The following is a 24,490-nucleotide window of genomic DNA, read 5'->3' on the forward strand; positions in this document are numbered from 1 at the left end:
AGGGAGGTGCTGATCCCTACTGACACTAGAGCTACAGGTGTTTGCGTGCTACCTGACATGGGTGCTGGAAACCAAACTCCGGGTCCTTTGCAAGTGTAGTTTGTGCTCTTAACCACTGATCCATCATCTCCTCAGCCTCAGTTGGAAGAGATTCTAATTCTAAAACCTAAACTTCCCAGCCAGACATGGTCACACTAAATCTTAGTTAGCACCATCTTAGGGAGGCCAAGGCATCAGAAGTTCAAGGTCATCCTGAGATACATAGTAAATTTGAGACAACCCTGTACTATGTGAGACTCTGCCTCAAAAAACTAACAAAAGAAAACACTTTAATTTCCTTTCATTTTCACTGTCATGGTCATGTTTCCTTAGCTCTGTTAGGTAAGCAGTAAGCAGAACTGAGGAAAAAAACAATAGGAGACAATCAAGTTTATAAAACAAGGACTTATATGCCCCCTTCCCCCTATAAAGGACAGGAGGTGACACTGAAGCATAAGAATAGAGAATGCATTCTAGGAATCTGGTGCAGAACAGAAGTGTGTGTGTAGGGCGCGTACTGGGCTTACTGAGGAGGCCATCGTTAACCTGGCTGGTATGACAGTGTTCAAGAGGGAAACAGATCGGATAGCTGAAGACTCAGCAATGGCTACCCCACTGTCCCTAAAGTTAGAAGCAGAGCATTCTTCTTAATTCTGCTGCCCTTAGGACTTAACTCTTACGTACACTTCCTCTCTCGAGGAGCAGCTGGCACTTGCTCAGGCAATCAGGGCTGTTGGTGAATTCAACCAAGGCTTTCTCTGCCTGCAGTCGAGTGGTTGTATCTGTTGTTTCATACAACTGTTTGCACAGATTCTCTAGTTGGGCCAGGCTCTGGAAAAGATCAGTAAGAAAAAGGTCAGTCTAGGCAACCACCTATCTAATGTACTCTAACTTGAAATTCCTAGACAAAGTCAACCATGCTCAGTGAAGCAAGAATTGCCACTCACCAGAAGCTCAGTAGCCTTTATTTAATAATCACATGCGTCTCTCTTTATTTGAAGCAGAAAACAAAATGACAGAATACTTAAAAAATATCTATACAGTTCTGAGTCATAGGCTTGGGAAATAAATGGTATACTTTCTCCTGTAAGTAAATGCCTCCTAAATTCTTCTAAAAAGAAAATTTTCAAGAAAAATCCAAAACTTATTTTGTCGCTAATTGTAAAAAGCACCACTGGGGAAATGCTGCTAAAACCAAGCACAAAAAACACAATTTAAATGCAACACAGATATTTACGTGGTTGTAACTACTTTCCTTTTGGGTAACAGCTGCTAGCTTGCAGCCACCTATATGGATAAAGACAGTGCCTCTGAAAAGCGTCTAGAGAACACTGGGGAATATAGTACACACCTTTCTCCCTGAGTCCCGCATGTCTCAAGTGCAGCACACACTCTTCTGATGTGTTTAAATTCTTGCTTCAGTTCCACATTTAAAGTGAGAGGGTCAAAATAAATTCAACCCTAGCATCTGCTTACTTGGAGATAAGGCAAGGGAAACGCCCCCAAACAAACCCAACTCTCCAAATCTTGACCGTGTTCCAGAGAGGCAGGAAGAGTATGGGTGTGTGCTTTGGTTACAACCCCAAAGGGATGCAAACAAATCTACTTCCAGTCAACATGTGTTCAAAGCAAAGGCAAAAAGAACCAGTTACATTTATACTTAATCCACACATCTGTTAGTCTTTAAGGAATGGTTTGGACTTTAAGAACTTTCAACAGTAGAAAGCAAGGCTTAGGTTCAGTAGTTTCAGGGATCTTGTTTTTAAAAGTGACCATTCTGACAAGAATTAAAATACTGATAATGAAACAAGCTGTGGAAATTGCTTGCAATGTATTACATGCCTGCCTAAAGATTTTTATGCAGTCATGACTTCCAGAAGGCAGGAAAGCCCTTAGGGCAGAATTCCTATTTTATTAAACATGATTAATAAATTTCCACCATTAAGTAAAAGGCGACAAAGATAGATACTTTGCATCCGTCAGCATCACTCCAGAAAACCCTCAAAATGTAAAACACTATCATTCTCAAAAAAGAATAAGCAAAACTGTCTCGGGACTACAGCGAGGCTCAGTGTTTCTCCTGACTTCCAGCTACTTCTTAATAGCCTCAGCTTCAGAGCAGAGGAATCTGTAGCTTTTCAAGTCTGAAGTTCTGTGAGAACGACCTGATTCACCCACTTCACATGGCTTATAAACATGGAATTAGAAGAGAAATCTAACTGTATATATCCCACAAAAATGTATCCAGGAACTAACTCCCTATGTACACTATGTTGGCCTTGAATTTATAGAGACCCACCTGCCCAACACTTGGGAAGCAGAGGCAGGTGGATCTCTGTAAATTCAAGGTCAGCATAGTATACACAGGGAGTTCCTGGATAGATATGTTTTTGTGGGATATATACAGTTAGATGAGTAAGACTGGTAATGTGTTCTCAGCTCAGGAAACAAGACTGTTTCAAAACAACAAAATAAACCTAACCTTACACAGCCCGACCTGATGATACTGTTATTCTCTTCTCTGTCTCTCCCCCACCACCCCCACAGTTACCAGATAGGAAAGTGTATTTTCTGTTCCTAAAACTGTCATGTCTATAGTTCACAGAGCAACTTCTCCCTAGTGCCACTAAAAAAAAGCACATTTACAAATGGAAGCTGATCTTCAAGCTAACTAGCAAAGTATTGCTTTATTACAAGAAACTCAGACCATTAACCCCCAAGATTAGAGCCCAACTGATTTTGCCAATATTCACAACAATGTTAAAACCAAACCAAAAAAACCCCGACATATTCTTGTGTACATACAATTACCTAATAGTCAAATTAGCTCCACTGCTTAAAAAAATCTCCTTGGGAGATTTCCACACACAGATTAGGATTCTTGCTTTTTTGGAAGAGCTTAATACTTTCCCATTCATTAAATACAATTAGTAAAATAGAAATGGTCATAGCCCATGGATCAGATGCGTAGGTGTCTTTCTGAGAGTGTGCTTGCTATCTGAGAGACTTGCTATCTGATCATGTGAAGTGACAGAAGCCACCATGATATTATAAAATGAAGGTGTAGGATACAAGCCCCGAAGGGAAAACCAACCAACCAACCAATTACTCAACCAAAACCAGAAAGGCTTCACTAACTTAGTGGATGAACTTTCATAGTTAGGATGTTTCAACTATAAAAAAGAATTGGTGAAAACAATTAGGCCATGCCCAACCCATTTAGATCCTCCTCACTGGCATTCTGCATACTGAAAAAACATGAATGTTTGGGATATTAGAAGAGAGGATAGTGAACTTTTGCCAGAAAATGGGGGTACCGTGAGGACCTGGAAGGTAAATTTGATGTACAAGGGTATACTGAGAAAAATAATATATTGAAGAAGGGACCTTATTGTTAATAATGAGTATCCAACCATCACAGATAATAACTAAAGAACTCTTAAAAAATGAGTGGCAATTATTATTGATAGGTTAAAAGAACAAATGATGGGCCAAGATGGCAGGCAATGATGCTTGGCATGTAAGATGCTGCTGATGTACATTACAACAAAGCTCTTTACTCTAGGACAGCCAAACATCCATTACTATTAAACTCACAGGGCAAGCCCAGAATCCAAAAATGGAAGAAGAGAAAGGATTCCACACAAAGATGTCCTCTGACCTCAACACACCTATTATGGCATTTGTGTACACACACACACACACACACACACACACACACACACACACACACAGAGTGAGAGTCCCTCACCCCTAGAAGAACAAACTGCCAAGTAGAGGTATATTATCATTTGTATATTAATTTATATAAGAAAATGTGGATGAATTTGAAGTTAGTTACCACTGAGAAGTAAGATTATGGGAGACTTGAAATTTCTGTAACTTGAGAAATTTAAAGGTTCACCTTTTAAAACTATATTAGTTAATCTGTATGTGTGTGTGTGTGGTGTGTAAACTTGTTATGGCTGGAGTGTGACGAGAAGGACAATTTGCAGGCTTCTTCTACAACATGGGACCCAGTTATTGAACTCAGGTTGTCAGGTCAGGCTTGGTAACAAGCTACCTGCTGAGCCATCCTGCTGGGCCTTGATTTTTTTTTTTTTTTTTAAACAGAAAATTTCTGTGTAGCTTTGACGGGCCTGGAACTCAATATGCAGACCAAGCTGGTCTTGAACTTGTCTCTGTCACTGGGGTGCTGGAATTATAGAAGTGAACCACTATACTGTGTTTATAACTTAAATTAAAAAAAGATTTATTTTTATTTATGTGTATGTGTGTGCGCACCTAAGTGAGTTTATGAGTATCATGTGTATGTAGGTAGCCATGGAGACCAAAGGGCGTGTGGATTCACTGAAAGTGGAGTTTCAGGCAGTTGTTATATCACATGATTTAGGTACTGAGAATTGAACTTGGGTCCTCTGGAAGAGCATTAAGTGCTCTTAACCACTGAGCCATCTCTTCAGCCTCATTTTACTACAACTATGTCATTTATTTTAAGAAATATTTTATTTGGAATTGTGTATATGTGTGTATCCATGCATGTGAATGCAAGACTCACAAAGACCAAAGTTGGCTGTAGATCCTCTAGAGCTGGAGTTATAGGCAGTTATAAGCTGCCCTATGTGGATGCTGGGAACCAGAGTCCAGTCTTGGTAACAGCAGTATGGATTCTTTACTTTTGTTTTTTCCAGACAGTTTCTCTATGTAGTCCTGGCTGACCTGTCTCTGTAGACCAGGCTAACCCTCAGACTCAGAGACCGGCCTCTGCCTCAAGTGCTGGGTTCAAAAAGAGGGTGCCACCACACCCCACACAATATCCTTTCTTAAACTGTAGGCATCTCTTCAACACCCATGTCAAGGTTTATAGTGCTCTATATAAGCAAGAAAAAACGTCTTACCTTTAGTTATTTGAAGTCAGTTCAAACTATTATTTTTCTTTCTTGTTTTTAGAAATCAACACCTTTAGAAATTATAAGTAATGGTCTTATATATTTAATTTGGCTAGCCTGAAACTTGCAGCAATCCTCCTGTATGTTTCTAGAGTCATGGGATTACAAGCATGTACCATCATGCCTGGCAGCAATAATTTATTAATAGCAACCAGAAAAGACAGTCTATTCCAGAAGCTAATGAAAATTTGTATTTGTAACTTGTTTCTATTTTGTCCTAAATATTAGTGGTTTTGTTTTGTGTGGACCTGTCTTAGAGCTCAGAGCTCTGACTGTCTTGACCTCTCAACTACTGAGATTAAAGTACCACCAAGCCTGGCAAATACTGGTAGTTTAATAATTAGTTTATTTTTATTTTATGTGCATTTTACCTGCATGTGTATCTTTGTGAAGGTGTCTATTCCCCTGGAACTGGAGTTATAGACAAGTGTAAGCTGCCATGTAGGTGCTGGGAATTGAACCCAGGTCCTCTGGAAGAGCTTTTATCCACTAAGAGTCAGTGCTTTTATCCACTAAGCCATCTCTTCAGCTCCAACACTGGTAGTTTAAATGATTTAAAAAAGAAGCCAGGAGGTGGTGGCGCACACCTTTAATCCCAGCACTTGGGAGGCAGACGCAGGCAGATTTCTGAGTTCGAGGCCAGCCTGCCAGCCTGGTCTAGAGTGAGTTCTAGGACAGCCAGGGCTATACAGAGAAACCCTGTCTTGAAAACAAAACAAAACAAAACAAAACAAAACAAAAGAAGAAGAAACGAAAAAAATTAAGGTCTTCTCCTATTTATTATGTTATTGGAAGGTAATCTTTTGGGGTCAAAGTCAGCTTGGTTAATTTGGTCTATTTACATATTTACTAGTCAGTCTCAATAGTAGGGAGAATTACCCGGCTCTCTGAATGTCTACACATGCAAATTCTTTACAAAAAATGTTTACGAAAAATGTTTATGAAACCAGTGTACAAAAGACATTAATATGCATTTTCAGAGGTAGCAAAGGTTCATAATCTCTGACATCTCCAGAATTTAGTTCAAATCCCAAAGATATTCTTTAGAATGGCTAAAATGGAAAAGCCAAGATCACTGTTGGGCTGTAGTTCAAATCAATTCACACACAGTCAATTCTGAGCTGACTCAGACACATCAGAACCTGGTAGTGTCTATTAAAGCTAAACTTACATGGAAGCAGTTCCCAAATGGAACACCAAATTCCCATTAATAGCAATATGGATAAATATTTTGCTCCCTATTCTGAGTGCAGGATACCTAGGAATGTCTACTTTATATCTACTGAGCTGTTTATATTTTGTGCAGCTTACACACAAATAACACAGCCCTTCCCAATTGTCCAGGTATTATTCTGTCCATTTTTCTCTGATGTTAGCTAGAGATGTTCATCAACACCCTGCAACCACACTGAAAACTCATGCCACTGGAGCTAGGCCTCCTGCTATTTGCTCAGCAAATAACTAAGTCAAGGTTTCTGGATGTGTTTAGGGACATCCTACTTTTAAGAGTACTGAGAGGGTAAAATTTTTTGGCTGCAGGTGCTGTGTAATGTCTACTGACTTAAAGCAAGATAAAATGCACACTTCAGCAACTGATATTGCTCTTCAGAGGGCTGTGTGCATTAGATAAGGATAGCAAGTGTGCCACCATGTGAGACTGCAAAACACCATGCTAACTCAAAATATGAATCAATCTGACATAATAAACACATAGGATCTTTGAATTGTGGGTAATATATAGCCAAATATGTTAACAAATTGTTTTATGAAATAAGCAGACTGACTACTTGAACATTTAATGTTTTTTTTAATTATATATTTAACTCATCTGTATTCATTTAATCTGTCACTAGAAGCTGGCTTAGGCTCCTTGTCATAGTGACAAACAGAACAGAGGCTTACAAGTTGCAGCATTTAGATGTATTTGTAAATAGAAGTTTCATACAAACAGCCTGAAATGAAATGACAGAGACATTTCTTGTTTGGGCTTTAAGGTGTAACTTTAAAGTTTGACAAATTGTTGAACAAAATCTGGTTTTTCAGCTTTCCACAAAAAGTTAGAAGGTTGGAAAACACTGGTTCTTTATTTTGTAGTGTCATTAGACAGATGCTGCCAAGAAGTTCGCTCTTCTAGCGAACAGGCTCCTACACTTCCCTGAAAAAGACCTGGCTCTTTTCTGGTGTCCTACTACAAACTTTAGTGGTTCACTCCAGGAAGACGATCGTGATCAATTCTGAATGTACAATAGACTTTGGTTAAACTCTTCTATTAATGCTGCCAAAATTTGCCAACACAATCCTTTGAACATGGAGGGCTACATAAAACTTAAGTAGGAGCCGGGCGTGGTGGCGCATGCCTTTAATCCCAGCACTTGGGAGGCAGAGACAGGCGGATCTCTGAATTTGAGGGCAGCCTGGTCTACAGAGTGATTTCCACGACAGCCAGGGCTACACAGGGAAACCCTGTCTCGTAAAACCACCACCACCAAAAACAAAACAAAACAAAAACCAACAACTTAAGTAGGCAGAGTAATTCTAAATGTAAAGCAGCTTAGAGACTGATCTTGTAAATGTGTGACTCTGGGCAAGTTAATTACAGGATCTCATTTCCTGCAGAAATGAACAGATTTCCTTATATGAATGTCTGTTTTTTGGAGATAGAGTATCACTGTCTAGTCCTGGCTATCCTAATAACTATGTAGACCAAGCTGTCTTGGAACTTAAGAGAAGCAGTTGCCTCTGCCTCTCTGTGCTGAGGTTGAAGGCATAAGTCACTATGCCTGGCTTATCCATCTACTTTTAATTAGACAAGAAATATTGAAGTACTCATGAGGACAACAATTAGAACACTTGGTTTTTTTGTTTGTTTTTGGTTTTTTTCTGTAAGAGTGAATTATAGGCGGAGGAGTTGGACTCGATCAATATAGTGCTCGTATCTGAGTTTGAACTTCTGTTAAGGGGTTTAAAAAACTGGGCATGGTGGCATATGCTTAAAACTTCAGTGTTGAGAGGCTGAGACAAGTGGATCCCAGAAACTGCAAGTCAGTTAGCCCACCTTAAAGAGTGAACTCCTTGGTTCCAGTAAGACTCTTCTCAAAAAGCCAAGATGGACAGCTCTTGAAGAATGACACCCAAAGTTGACCTCTGACTTCGATAAAGAGTGAATTACATTCAATCCCTATTCTATTAGCTGAGGGTAAGGAAGGAAAGAGAATGTATTTGAAATCATCTTAATTTCCCCTTCTTTTAAACAGAAGTCACTCCTACTTCATGAACTTGTAAAAACCAATGAAGTAATATATTTAAATTGCTACTGGTTATCACTTGAGGAGCCTTTACATTTGCTTGAACAGAAATGTACACAAACTCTGCAATGGTTTACTACAGGGATTATAAATGTCTTTTTCTTATGGAGCTAGAGGAATTGAGGGCAAAGGATCTTTCTCGTCATGAATTTGTTCTTCTGAACTAATTCACTTGCTAAAACATATTTACAGTACACAAATCTATATTCACTCACAGTTCTCAAAATCAATGGACATACACAGGGAAAGGCTAGAGTTGTTGAACATACATTTTTTCCCAAAGAAAGCTTTTCACAATATAAACAAGTATACAGTCTTTTTTTGTGCGTGTTTAATGTACCAATAATTAGTACCAAATAATGTGTCTTTTTAAAAAAGATTTATTATAAGTAAGTACATTATTGCTGTCTTCAGACACACCAGAAGAAGGTGTCAGATCTCATTATGGATGGTTGTGAGCCACCATGTGGTTGCTGGGATTTGAACTCAGGACCTTCAGAAGAGCAGTCAGTGCTCTTACCCGCTGAGCTACCTTGCCAGCCCCCATAATGTGTCTGTCTTTAAACAAAAGCCAGCCTGACTGGTTGATTAAAATGTGTCCAAAGGTTGGCAGGAACCTAACCCTGTATTTCTCCTAGGAGAAACGCTCCAGAAGCTGCCAATTCAGTGTTCCCAGTCATTTTATTCAGCATAATTACAGGAAATAATGAGGTTATAATACAGTTGTGTTTCTGACCTTACATAGTTGATCAAATAGGAATTTACTATTCTATCTGTATAACTTTTATATTAGTGTCTATAATGTAGTTAAAACTCTTGGAAAATTATTTTAAACGTTTGCTTTAACTACTGCTGCTGCTGCTACTACTACTACTACCACCCCCACTCCCACCCTCCCACAGTCTTACTGAGCACTAATACAAACACTGAATGAAAAAGACAAGAATATGTCTGGCACACAGTAGGAGAACACATCTTAGATAGCTAACTCTAAATTCTTAAGAAGAGTTCTAAAGTGACTTTGGGTTAAAACTGCAATTGAGCACACATTAATTTTACTCTTCCCCAAACTCAACTAAAACAAGTAAAAAGATTAGGGAGGAAAAAAACCAAAAGATGTCAACTCTATCAAACAAGGATAGGAGAGAGTCCAGAAATGTCAGTAGTAACTGATTTAAATGGTCTAAGATGGTGTAGTTCCTTTCCAGCAGGAATAAAGGAGAATACAAACTTGATCTATAATACGTGCTCACAGTAAAGTGAAGTGGATGCCCCCCAAAAAAGTACAGGCAAGCTTTTAAAAAGTCAGATAACTAGATATTGTCCCTTACTCCATGGTTCTAAATGCCTCTTTATAAGTATGGGAGACAGAGAGACTAGAAAGTACACTGAGGACATACATTCTATATACCAAACAGGCTCACAACTGGCTGCTTTTACATGGAGTAAAACTGAGTCTTCCCTCACCCTGCTGGTGGATAGACACTACTCTTCAGGCAGGAGCTTGCACGAATTTCCCCTTCAAATACTGAGTGTTGAAGATACACTGACATGGACACAACAAATGCACACGGAGAGCTGGAGTGACACCCAAGCTCACCTGTCTCATCCTATGATCTCCCTATTAGCTCCAGAATGGGCTCTTCATCTTGACTATCAACAAGCAATTAAGGATAACCAACAGACCTTAGTTTAGAAGGCAGAGATAAACAAGAAGAAGAACCAACTGAGAACAAACAGAAACTCAGCAGGAAAGGATTCGAAGAAAGGCAAAGGGATGGACTCACCAGATTTAAAACAACAACAAACCACGACTGGGAAATACCAGGATGTTGGGGAAAACAAGACACTGAAGAGATCTTAGAAAATAAAAATATGACAGCAGAGAAAGAGGTTGGGAATAAAGTTAAAGCTACACAGAGGAAGAAAAAGTCTAAGACGGAAAATCAGAGAAGAGTTACGACAAGGAGCGGTGAGTCTAGGTTCTAGTAACATCTAGTTAATAGGAGTTACAGACAGAACAGAGAATGGGGAAGAAGAATTTTTCAGCAGAGTAATTTCAAAGGCTTTCTCAGAACGCAAGAACAGCAGACTGGAGTGATCCACTGTAATGGATGTGCCTAGTATAATGGATGAAACCTACATCCAAGAGCCCTGAGTACAAAGAGCTACAATGGTATGGCTCAGAAGTAAAGCCACCTGCTACCAAGCCCGATGACCTGAATTCAATCTCTGAGAACCACATGGACTAGAAGTCTAAAACTGATACCTCAATTGTCCTCTGACCTCCACATGTGTGTTGTGGTACACATCACACATACATGTATCACACACCGAAGTTTAGTCCATACAAAGAAAGCAGCCAGGCAGTAAAGTAACAACCTAATTACAAAATAAAAATTCTACTGAGCTGCACAGTATTTTAAACTAATATTCCAAACATAAAATGAAATTCAAGATCTTCAACAGGTTGCCTTGTACCCTGGATTTCATCCTTAGCACAGGAAAATATAATGTTAGCTTTAACATTGGCACGGGGTAATAGAATTACACTTAAAAGTCACAGGAAGATCTATATAAAGGCTGGAGAGATGGCTCAGTGGTTAAGAGCACTCTCTGCTCTTCCAGAGAATGCAAGTTTGGTTTCCAGCATCCATCTGGCAATTCATAACAGTTTGAACTTCAGCTCCAAAGTCCTCTTCTGGCTTCTAGGGACACTGCACTGAAGTGCACAATACCCAACCATAAACATACATATACATATAACTTAAAAATCTTTTTAAAAGAGGCTTTAGGTATACAGAATTCTGTGGGCTTGTGATTTTTTTTTCTTAGTTTTTAATTTTATTTTTTGAGATGGGTTTTCTCTACGTAGACCTGGCCATCCTTGAACTTGCTCTGTGGACCAGGCTGGCCTTGAACTCAGATTTGCCTGCCTCTACCTCTTGAGTGCTGGGATTAACTGTGCCACCACTGCCTTACAGTAAATGTGTACCACTCCCTACTTACCCAACTTTAAGTTATTTTTCTCTCTCTTAAAAAAACCAACAAATACCCCAACCAACCAAAAAAACCCCAAAACACAACAACAAAAACACCAAGAAACACCCCTAAAGCCCACAAATGAAAATGAAAATATACAAGCAAAAGATAAATAATCCTTCCCCCAAAAGCCCAAACAAAGCAAAATGGGACAAAAACTATAAAACAAATAACTTCAAGTTCATTTATGTTGGTCAACTACTCCTGGGCACAGGGCCTGCCCTGAGAAGTGGTTTAACAGACCCAGTAAGACTCCATTGGAGAAAGAGTGATTTTTCTACTGCAGACAGATACTTGGTGAGGGGTTGGAGCCCATGTCTACTCCCCCTTCTCAGTTCTGGTACCTATCTGGTTTGAATTACTACAGGCCTGTGTGTGGGTTTTTTGTTTGTTTGGTTTGGTTTTGTTTTTGCTTTTGATTTATAATGGTGTTCTAATATGGAGGAAAAAGAACCTTAGTTTTTGTCATCTTCATTTCCTTTCTTCATAAAAACCACCAACCTGTCTCTTAAATTTTTTTTTATAAAACTTGATTCTGTCATGTTAACAGCATTAAAAGATCAAAAACAGTGTACATTGCTATGAAAATAGCAAGGTAAAAAAAGATATACAGCAAGCAGGTCACCCCAAGAAAGTAAGTGGATACCTAGTTATTTGAGAGTCCAAATCTGCAGTTTAAAACCACCACATGTAAATGCGTATTTCCTGCAATTTTAGCATTTGTTATGGTTTGCTCCCTGTATTTCATGCACTTGGTCCTCAACTGGAAGCCCTGGTTTGGGAAGTTATGGAACACTGTAGACATGGCCTCAATGTTATAAGCCATAGAGGCTGCACTTACGATTGGAGGCCGAAGTCTTAGTTCTTGGTTAGCTGCTAAGAGATGTGAACCAGACACCAAATGTTCTACCATCATAGCCCAGAGATTATTCCCCGCCACAGCTTCCCCACCATGATAGGATGCATTCCTTTACTGTGAGACAAATAGGCACTTCTCCCTTTAAGTTGGCTTTTCCAAGTCTTCTATAACAGCAACAAGAACATAACTAACAAACCATTCCCCTAAAAACTGTGTTTCTACAAGCAGGACTCTATAGGAAGAACAATCCTCCCAACAGTTCAACATATATTCCTGGTAACAATGTCACCCCACATCTCTAACGTTAAACTGGTATGATACTATCTTGATATTATCAGATTTTAAAGAAATGTAATAGTGATCTTTATTATGCAGCAAGAATGGTTAGGTTAAACAATTGACTTTCAAAGTTCAGAAAGTGATAAGCTATTGGTTAGGCATTTATGGAGTCAATGTGTGAATGTTACATAAACTTTTATGTTGATAGACTTAGTTTTTAAGAGCTATTTGTTTTGTTTTTGTTTTTTTTTTTTTTTTTTGTTTTTTCGAGACAGGGTTTCTCTGTATAGCTCTGGCTGTCCTGGAACTCACTTTGTAGACCAGGCTGGCCTCGAACTCAGAAATCCGCCTGCCTCTGCCTCCCGAGTGCTGGGATTAAAGGCGTGCGCCACCACGCCCGGCTGAGCTATTTGTTTTGAATTATTAGGTAACTTACACTGCAATGGGCCACTGCTGCATAGTGTACACTGACGATTTTAAATCTATGCTTTTAATAATATTTTTGCATCACATTCAAACTTAAGAGTACTTTATGCAAAATCCTATTAAAATAGTAAAATATTAAAATTAAAATAGTAAAAGCTGAATTATATCCAATAGAACAAAGGAAAGAAGTGATCATATTTATCTCTTTCAGGCTTTAGACTAGCTAGGTTGCCAAGGATGACCCCCAGTGATTAGACTATCTATATGCCAGGGTCCCCCCTTCTCTCTACACTTCTAGCCCTTACAATTTCTATGATCAACTTAAAATGCATTAACAAAGGAAAACTAACTTGCTTAAAAGAATAAAAAGACTAGCAAGAGAATGGAAGAAAAATCTTCGCAGAAACCTGAAACCAGGCAGGTACAAACAAAAAAACAAAACAAAGACTGCTTAAAACTCAACAATCCCTTTAAAATTCCCACCTCAAATATAAGAAAACATCCCAATTAAACACACACACACACGTTAGGCACAGTAGCTCATACCTATAACTTTACCACACTTTGGAGGCTGAGGCAGGTAGACTGTTCTAAGTCTCAGGCTAGCCTAGGCTAGTTCAACCCTGTCTTAACAAAACAAAACAAAACCAAGCCAAACCAAACCAGGAAACAAAACAAAATAATCAAAAACTTCCTAAACCAACCCAACCCCTTACCCCCAAATCTCTCAAAGATCAGGACACTCACCAAATACACAGCTGGCAGGGAAGTATGTGACAATGACAAGCACTTAATTTTAACATCGTCAGAGGCTTTAAATTCAAAGAGCAAGGAGCCACCCTCACACAAACACTGACAATAAAGATACTGCCAAAGATGTAAACCATAAAGACTGCTGGTGAGGGCACACCCCTGCGCAGCCACTTTTTAAGTCAGTCTGGCAGTTTCTTATGAAACTAAACATACTCAACATATACCAACTAAGTTTTTCATATATATCCCTCAAACCTGAAAACTCACGTCTGCCTCAAAACTTGTACACAAACTTTATAACAAAATTTGGATGAGACACTAAGAACTTAAATATATACAAAACTAAACTGAAAAAGTGACATATTGAATGATCCCAACTGTAAACATTCTGGGAAAGGCAAACACCACAGGCAGAGTAGAAAAAGTACAAACTTAACGCGTGCCAGTTCAGAGTTGGATGGGTGAACAAGGAGAGCACAGGCGGTGTTTAGAGCAGTTGAAATGACTGTATGATACCGGAACAACAAATACATAGTACTATAAGCCTTGTTAAAACGCAAACATTCACAACACATTCCACGGAGAGTAGAAACGAGAAATACAGGTAAACTGAGGGGCACAGGACAGGAGATGACGGGTTATATAGAAACTGTGTTTTTACTCAAAATTCCAGTAATCTAAAAAAAAAAGTCACGCACAGAAAAACAACCTTAACAATAAAATTAAATTAAAAACAGGGCTGGTAAGATGGATCAGTGGGTAAAGGTACTAGCAAGCCTAAGGAGCTGAATTCAGTCTGTGGGACTCACATGGCGGAAGGAAAGCACCAACTCCTGAAAGCAGTCCTCTACACCTTTCTACATTCCCCCAATAAATAAATGTAGTAATAAAAAAACCAAAACACAAGATTGGAGAGGTGGCTCAGTGTTAAGAGAACTGACTGCTCTTCCAGAGGTCCTGAGTTCAATTCCCAGCAACCACATGGTAGCTCACAACCATCTGTAATGGGACCTGATGCCCTCTTCTGGTGTGACTGAAGACAGTGACAGTGTACTCGTCATATATATAAAATAATTAAATCTTAAACAAACAAACAAACAAACAAACCACACACAGTGGGGGGTGGGGCGGAGGTGTACATACCTTTAATCTCAGCACCCAGGAAGTATTACACACAGAGCCAGGTTGATTCTGAGCTTGAGACCAGTGTGGTCCACAGATCAAGTTCCAGGACAGCCAGGCTTACACAGACATAGTGCTTCCTATGTTTAGCACATTTATCTTCCCTTTGTTTGACCCTGCCTCAAATAAACAAGCAAACAAACAAACAAACCCAAACAACCCCCCAACCCCTACCAAGACAAAACAAAACACAACACTTTTATGATAGGCAATAAAAATATTGAATAAGAAACCCACAGAGTCAAAGTCAGTTTCTCACTGAGACCTGCTTGCAGAAGGTATGAAAGAGCAGAGTCTTTGTTTTATGTATGTATTTGAAACTTGTTGCAGGAAACGATTAAAGGTAATTTACCTTCATTTTACTTCCTAAACTGGGATCATGTTTTTCCAAACTAAATTCTTTTTTTTTTTACTTAATTAATATTGAAAATTTTAATGTAAAAAAGACTAAGTCAATTTCTTTTTTTGGGGGGGGGGTTCTTCGAGACAGGGTTTCTCTGTGTAGCCCTGGCTGTCCTCAAACTCAGAAATCTGCCTGCCTCTGCCTCCTGAGTGCTGGGATTAAAGGCGTGCACCACCACTGCCCGGCCTAAGTCAAATTTTTAAAGCAAACATGCCATAACAGTATGGTGCCATTTCCATAATCAATGCCCATAAAATGACATCAGTACAAAAATCTAAGCAAAGACCGTAGAGTGGTAATTAGAGTGTCAGGTAAGGTTGGTTTTAAGAAGCAGCTTTAACAGGTAAGAAAGGAGGAGCATAGGACATAAATGTAAGTATGCAATTCAAATTTACAAATTATAAAAATTCTCCATTCTTATATCTGGTTTCTTTTGAATGGCTAAATTTTAGCCTAATTTTTTTCCCACCAACAAGCCAATTGGACAAACTCATTTACCCGAATTTACATGTAAGTAATGTAGAAAAACTGAAGACATTATTCAGATGAGTAAATTCTATTCGTTTTCATCATCTCTGTGATCAGGTTGCAAAGGACAAGCTTTTCTCTTTGCTTTTCCTAAGCCACTGCTTCCTGTTTCTTCAGGAATCTGGTTTTCCTTTGTAGACTCTTTAGGGGACAGCCTGAAGAATTAATTCCCCGATGCCTTTTTGGGAGTTGGGGGCACACAGACTGGGTTCCCTCCTGCATACTTATTTTCAGCTTTTCTCGATGAACTTGAAGAATTGGTGACAAAGGTGGAGGAGCCAAGCACCTTCCTAGTGGCTTGAGAAGCCACCGTTTTTCTGTAGGCTCCTGGGACGTAGTTTGCTTTGGTCTGCACCATGTTCAACAGGAAGAGACAACTTTCATCGACACCCCAACTGCAGATGTCTCAATGAGAGAAGAACTCCCAATCTAAATTCTTACAAAGAAAAAAAGCTAGGAAGAATGTATCTGACATGTCAGGAGGTTACAATGTGAGTGTGGGCCTGGATGGCTTTTACTTCAGTCAGCTAAAACTTGGCTGGGCTGGCACCAATCTTCCATCACGTATTGGGATTCCCACTGTCTTGACAGCATTGGCATCAACATAACCACACGACTCATAGTCAGATATAAGCAACTTATGTATATAATTATTGTCAGCATAAAGAAACTTTGAGTACCATAAATATTCTTTAAAAAGGATTTCTCAAACTACTGACTAAGAACATAATGTTCTGGAAACAGTAGTAGCTCAGTAACACACCAACTGATCACATATGTAAGGCTGTTATTTTCTTCAAGTGAGACCAAGTGCTGAGGGCTGAATTGCTATTTAAGCTAAATGGGCAGACTGGTAGGCTAATGAAAAGAACACTGAGGAGGGTTTGCAGTAGTGTATGTGTAGTTCTACTGGACTGTTTTCATAACCTCAGAAACAGTCTTACTCTTCAAAGCCCCTTTTCTACCACATGCAAAATAAGATCCATTTAATGACAGATGAGTGCCTACTATGTGCCAACACCATTCTAAATGCTTGGTAATATCAGTGATCAAAACAAAGATTGTGGGCTGGTGACATGGCTCAGTGAGTAAGAGCACCCGACTGCTCTTCCAAAGGTCCAGAGTTCAAATCCCAGCAACCACATGGTGGCTCACAACCATCCGTAACGAGATCTGGCGCCCTCTTCTGGAGTGTCTGAAGACAGCTACAGTGTACTTACATATAATAAATAAATAAATCTTTAAAAAAAAAACAAAAAACAAAGATTGTTGGCCTCCTGGTGTTGGCATCAGTTAGGGAAGATAAATGTACTAAACATAGGAAGCACATATAGGGAATGTGAGGGGTGATACACACCACGAAAAGCAGAATGCATTATAAGGTCTACAGGGTTGTGGGCTAGTCTTGAATAGTTAAGACAGCTCTTAGAGAGAAGTAAAAACAAACAAAAAAAAGAGTCCAAACTTTTAGTGGTCAAGTGGGGTTAGTTAAATAGGCAGGGTCATCTACTTGTGTCTTCAATGGAGATGGCACACCGCGTCTTCCTAAAAGGAAGACTAGTGTGTTAGATGCCAACTATGTGCAGAAGACCCTTTATACATGTTTTGTTTTCTGTATAAATGTAAGATTTTTAGTAATTCTTATTTAAAATATAATAAAAGGTACACATGGGGGCTGGTGAGATGGCTCAGTGGGTAAGAGCACCCGACTGCTCTTCCAAAGGTCAGGAGTTCAAATCCCAGCAACCACATGGTGGCTCACAACCATCCATAACGAGATCTGACTCCCTCTTCTGGAGTGTCTGGGGACAGCTACAGTGTACTTACATAATAATAAATAAATAAATCTTTAAAAAAAAAAAAAAAAAAAAAAAAAGGTACACATGATTTTCTGTACCAGTTAGCGTAAGGATTTCTCCTAAGGCAGACAGCAGACATTCTGTGTACACTACCACTTGAAAGTAACTTGACATTGTAGAAGCCATGTTCCAGGAACACAGATGTGAGCTTCCTAAACATCTCAGCAGAGCCCCACTTACAAAGCTTACACGTCTGACAGTTCTTCCTCAGACAAGCAGAAATTGGCTCCTATAGTTTCTGAGCACGAAGTATTCTTTCCACAAATGGTACTATGCTAATTAAATCTTCAGGCAAGTGTTTCTTTGGAAATGTCCTTAAAAGTCTAGAAATAAGTAAGATTAAAGGCATTTCATCTGAGGAAATGAGGTAATTTTAGGTCCATTCAGCTCAACTGGATACGAAAATATTTTAGTGTATGGCTGTGAAGTAGCAAAACAAAGCAAAACCAAACTACCTAGTACGCATACAATTTTTAATACCTCAAACAAACAAAACTTAAATCCCAAATAAGAATGATCCAAGTTGCTGGGCTGTGGTTGCCCATGCCTTTAATCCCAGAATTTAGGAAGCAGAGGCAGGCCAATCTCTGAGTTAGAGGCTAGCCTGGTCTACAAAGCAAGTTCCTGGACAGCCAGGGCTACAGATTAACACTGTCACAAAACAAAACAAAACAAACAAACAAAAAAAAAAAAACAAGATTTTTAACTTATCTTACCATTTTGGTAATTAAAGTGCTCACGGTTAGCAACTATTTTATCAGAAATTCAAGATTTTCTACACTACAAAAAAGTAAATATCTATTGTCAAGTCCCTAACAAAATTAGTCAACAATGGTCACTATCCTGGGCAAGGTTAAGAGAATGGCTGTCATACTTAAGAGATAGACTGGGGAAAGTTAAGCCCTTTGAATTTAACACAGATATGCAAACACACACACACACACACACACACACACACACCTCCCTCCCCCCACATTGCTTTTTGTGGGGATTTTAAATGCTAGCCTTTTCTGTAACTACTCAGGAACAACTAATGCATAAAATCAACTTCCACCGAATGGCAGTCATGGGGAGACGTCACACATCTCAGTTTCTGTCCCGGCCATGCTATTCAGTGGAAAGTGGGCCTCCTAGAAGTGACCTCTGCAGGAAAAGCTGAGGCTGTCTGGGTCAGTCTCTGATGGTTGCTGGAGCAACAACTGAATTCCAAAGAGCCTATTACACCTGAAGCCACTTAACATAAATATGGAAATTGCTAATAAACAAATCTGGCTTGTGGTGTAAGTTTCTGCAACTACTCCATCAATTTACGAATTTGGGGGAAAGCTGTGATTCAACAGTAAAACACAAACTAGCAGCAATGTATCCAGAACTTTCCTTGGGTACCAGCAAACCTTACAACATTACTCTGACTTTGCCTGTTCCCATTTCAGAACCCTGGCTTGCTAATTTGGTATTAATGACCAGGGTTTTTCCCTGGTGAGAACTCTTAGCCATGGAGGAAACCATATACATTTAGGACCCACATCCACTAAAGTTCTCACTGGCTTTTAAAAAGGGACACAGTTTCACTGAAACAATCCCATACCCACTAGTTTTAGAATGTGACATTTACTAGCACCTAAGATGCCTTTTGGTGTGTTAAGTAATAAATTCATTCAGGAATATTCTGGTATAGATGCTTTCTGAATATGGGCCAATGCTTATTTTCCTGAGGATGAACAAGACAACAACAAATCCAGAAAAGCTCAACTCTTCATCTTTTATTTGAACCATATGAAAATGTCAAAAGCACACTCCTCTTGACCTGCAAAAATGGTGACTTTATATGGCTAAAACTAAAATTTTCTTATCATGATTCGTGATTTTAAAAAACGATTTCATTTTAAAGTATATGTCTATTTGTCAATGTGCACATTTGAATACAAGTGCCCTTGGAGCCCAGAGATGGTGTTGGATCCCCTGGGGCTAGAGTAACAAGTGGGAACCAAATTTGGATCCAAAGAGCTGCAAAGCAAGTGCTCTTGACACCTCTGATCCATCTCCCTGGATTCCTCTATCATTTCTGGTCTCAAGGGATTGTACATACTTAGAAACTTCCACCAGCACTGCTGCCACCTCCACCACCTCCACCACCACCACCTCCACCACCACCACCACCACCTCCTCCTCCTCCTCTTCTCCACCCCCCCCCCCACTTCCTGCCACCCGAACCACCAGAACCAGCAACATTCTTAAAAAGATTTTTAAAGGCCACTGCTTGGGTTATCCAGTAGGTTTAGGCACTATACCATGCCAAAGTGTCAGAAACTCCATAGTCCTTTTCCCCTCTAAGCATGTAAACTAGATCTTTTGCATACAAACACGGTTTTTCCACACCTACATGGAGGAGTCTTTATGTATTTACATGTTATATTGTTAAACACGGAATAGTGTTTCAGCATGATGAGATATTTCCAGTCTGTATATAAAAGAACAGGACAATGCCCAAACAGTGCTTAGTGCTGTGTGACCAGTGTGCTAAACTTTCTCAGTGGACTGTTGTGTAGTCTCCTGAGTCAAGAGCTCCAGTGTCTCCTGCTGAGATTATATAGGATAATTTTGGAATATACAGTTCACAGAAGTTATTAAATAAATATACTGAATAAAGTTCTTGTCTAGGAGCTGGAGAGTTGGCTTGCTCAGTGGTTGCTGTTCTTTTGAGGATCTTCCCAGCAATCAAAGCATGGATCCCAATAGTGTGCAATGCAGTTACAGGGGATCCAATGATCCCTTCTGGCCTCCACATGATACACACAAGCAAACACACAGTACATATTTTTTAAAAAAAACCCTTATTCCCTTATTTAAATTACCAATGAAATATTTTACATTAAATGCCGCCCCCCCCCCCCCACCAAACCAGAGACTTTGGCCAGATGAGAGTCCCTTTCCCTCACTAACAATGACTCATTCATTTGGTTAGCACTGTTGGGATACAGTACTTGACTGAAGCACTTAGTTATCACTAAACACTTGACATTACAGTTTATGTTTCATCCAACTGCTCAATGTTGGAGGGTATTCTGAGAATATTTTTTTATATTTATCAAATACATTGCTTGTCCCAGATAAAGTATGTCTACTGACATTACTGGTTTGTTTTAATCTCTCATGAATGTGGTTGTGGACTGTTAAAACCCAAGCATTCCTAAAACATCAAAGCAGAATAATGGCAAATCTGAAAGATCAGCCTTGGTGACATAATGAACCTGTCTCAAAGCCAAAAAGTAAACCCCCCATGAAGTAGTTCTGAATATTCAGATCATATTGATTTCAAGTACTTAGCAGGACATATTTTTAAAACATAAATCATGTTAACACATTCTTTTATTTTCTTTTTAAATTTATTTATTTATGTGAGTACATTTTAGCTGTCTTCAGACACATCAGAAGAGGGCATCAGATCCCATTACAGATGGTTGTGAGCCGCCATGTGGTTGATGGGATTTGAACTCAGGACCTCTGGAAGAGCAGCCAGTGCTCTTAACCACTGAGTCATCTCTCCAGACAACTTATCCTTTGTTTAATGAGTTTATAACTTTGATTTGTAATTTTTAATTATTCTTCTCTCATACATTACATCCCAACCAGTTTCTTTCCCTCTACTCCTCTCAGTTCTTTGTCCCGCCTACCCTCTCCCAGATCCACTTCTCCTCTGTTTCCCTTTAAAAAACAGAGCAGGCCTCCAAAAGATATCAAACAAACATGACACAAGCTACAGTAAAACTAGACACAAGCCCTTAATCCACACTAGACGAGGCAACCAAGTAGGAGTAAAATGGTCCTAAGTGATGGCAAAAGGGTCAGAGACAGCCCCAACTTCCACTGTTGGGGGTCCCACAACATCAAGCTATTCAACCATAACATACATATATGCAGAGACCTAGCTCAGACCCATACATGGTCTGTGTTTGTCACTTCAGTTTGAGTTTATAACTTACTTGGTTACACTATTCAATCATTTTGAATGTATAAGTGGTATATACATACATGCATGCATGCAGCCAATAAATAGGTACTTTTGGTTGTTTTGTTTTGTGAGACAAGGTAGATCTGCTTGGAACTCACTATGTAGCCCAGGCTCTGAACTCACAGAAATTCTGTCATAGCCTCCCAAATGCTTGGATTATGAGGCCCAAATATAGACTTCTTTACTATAGAGACATTTAAATGTCTGTGATACTTGGGGAGAAAATAAGAACTCTCATTTCAGTTTTATCTGCAAAACAGGAGGGAACAACATAAGGATTATTATGCCAGTGTAATAATATAACCCATCCCTTAGTATTATTAAAATTTGTTTTTCTATCTTAAAATTCTTATCTTCAAACATATGTATTAAAACATACACTTGAAAAAGAAATGTGCTGATATGCACTCACTGATAAGTGGATATTAGCCCAGAAACTTAGAATGCCCAAGATACAATTTGCAAAACACATGAAAATCAAGAATAAGGAAGACCAAAGTGTGGATACTTCATTCCTCCTTAGAATGGGGAACAAAATACCCATGGAAGGAGTTACAGAGATAAAGTTTGGAGCTGAGACCGAAAGAAGGACCATCCAGAGACTGCCACACCCGAGGATCCATCCCATAAACAGCCACCAAACCCAAACACTATTGCATATGCCAGCAAGATTGTGCTGATATAGCTCAGTTCTTTCTCCCGCCTACCCTCTCCCAGATCCACTTCTCCTCTGTTTCCCTTTAAAAAACAGAGCAGGCCTCCAAAAGATATCAAACAAACATGACACAAGCTACAGTAAAACTAGACACAAGCCCTGAGGCTATGCCAGTGCCTGGCAAATACAGAAGTGGATGCTCACAGTCATCTACTGGAGGAACACAGGGCCCCCAATGGAGGAGCTAGAGAAAGCACCCAAGGAGCTAAAGGGATCTGCAACCCTATAGGGGGAACAACAATATGCACTAACCAGTACCCCCAGAGCTCGTGTCTCTAGCTGCATATGTATCAGAAGATGGCCTAGTAGGCCATCACTGGGAAGAGAGGCCCCTTGGTCTTGCAAACTTTATATGCCCCAGTACAGGGGAACACCAGGGCCAAGAAGTGGGAGTGGGTGGGTTGGGGAGCAGGGCGGGGGGAGGGTATAGGGGACTTCTGGGATAGCATTTGAAAGGTAAATGAAGAAAATATCTAATAAAAATTGTTTTTGGAAGAAAAAAAGAAAGAAAGAAAGAAAGAAAGAAAGAAAGAAAGAAAGAAAGAAAGAAATGTGCTCAGTTACAGCAATCCAAAGAGTAGGGGCTTATATGTTTCCCAGACGATGTGGAAAAGAATTCTGGAACCCACCGTCACTCACTCTACAACTCTAACACTACAATTCTCAATATTTTATTTAACTGATGACATTCTAAAGAAACAGTCATAAAATATCAAGTTCTTAATTTCTGATGAGCCAAGGAAAGCCATATTGTGTGCCAGATACTTAAAAACACGTCTTTAATTTTTTTCTTCCAAATACAAACAAGAAGAGTGCCAAATAGATACAAAATCCTCTGGTTTAAAGTTCTCAAAAATATAGCTCACAGACCTAGGGAGTTCGCTGAGACTTCCAAGATGTCTCTAAGACTGTACACAATGGCACTAAAATACTTTATATCTTTTTATTTTACTGACACTTACACAAATGGTACTGAAAAGGCACTAAAGTAATGGTAGATAATCCAACGGGACTTTAGTGCAAACCACGACAGTGACTTCAAAGCATATGGACAGTCTTGGAATTCTTGGCTGCCACCCATTCCTTTAAAGCAAAGTAAAAGCGTAGTCGTTTTACTTGAGATTATGCTTGATGGAGAAAAATGACTTTTACTAAATAAGTCTCAATCGTAAGGGCCAGAGAAATGACTCAGCAGGTAAGGCACTTCCTGCCAAGCCTGATGGCCTGAGTTTGACACCTGGGACACACATGGTATCAACCACTTGGACCACTCTCGCATCCTACTTTCTGACATGCACACAATTAGTAGTGCAATTAAAATGTGGACATAGCCGGGCAGTGGTGGTGCACGCCTTTAACCCAGCACTTGGGATAGGATTTCTGAGTTTGAGGCCAGCCTGGTCTACAGAGTGAGTTCCAGGACAGCCAGGGCTACATAGAGAAACCCTGTCTGGAAAAAACAAACAAACAAACAATAAAAAATTTACTCCCCCCCAACCCAAACCAAAACTATTTAAAAAAGGTGGACATAAAATATTTGTATATAACAATACGAGAATTATAAAATACTTCTGCAGACCACTGGTTTTCACTTACCAGAGGAATGAATGTTCAGAAAAGATTTTAGATAACACAATGAAACTAACTTTCACAAAACTACCATCTGTAGAATACCCAAAACAATCTGAAAAGGCTATTAAAATACTCTTCCCTTCCCACTACAATATTTGTGTGAGACTGGATTCTGTTCAGACACTGTATTCTTTACAATAAATGTATCATCATAGGCTAAATATGGGAGTAAACGTGAGAATTCAGCCATATTCTATGAAGCCAGATTTGGAAGAAATTTATAAAAATTGAAACATCAGGAAGCTGAGGTAGTTGAGAGTTTAAGGCCAGTTTGGGTTATTACATACCAAGCCAGTTTCAAAATCAACCCCCTGCACTCCATATACCTTGAACTCAGTCTATCTCTGAAGTACTCAGATTATATAGGTGTACGCCATCAATTCCAGCTCAGAGGGCAACTTGTAGGAGTCAGTTCTTATCTACTACCATCCGTAATGTCTGAGGACAGTTACAGTGTAGTTATTTATAATAATAGATCTTTGGGCTGGAGCGAAGAGGGTTGACCTG

At 39.4% G+C, this 24,490-nt stretch overlaps 1 protein-coding gene and 1 pseudogene across 1 annotated transcript in view; both read right to left on the bottom strand.

Moving 5' to 3' along the window:
* The window catches only part of Xpo7 (exportin 7), a 92,828-nt gene that overhangs the window by 40,594 nt on the left and 27,744 nt on the right, over positions 1-24,490 (bottom strand). The window contains exon 2 of the mRNA XM_085828755.1: positions 724-870. Coding sequence (XP_085684881.1) covers positions 724-870 — 147 coding nt within the window. The remainder of the gene's footprint in view (positions 1-723; positions 871-24,490) is intronic.
* Positions 15,560-16,426, bottom strand: LOC110309055 (PCNA-associated factor pseudogene; annotated as a pseudogene).

This window comes from Mus caroli, unplaced genomic scaffold, assembly GCF_978045245.1.
Source record: "Mus caroli unplaced genomic scaffold, Mus_caroli_1 scaffold_12, whole genome shotgun sequence".
NCBI classification, from domain to species: Eukaryota; Metazoa; Chordata; class Mammalia; order Rodentia; family Muridae; genus Mus; species Mus caroli.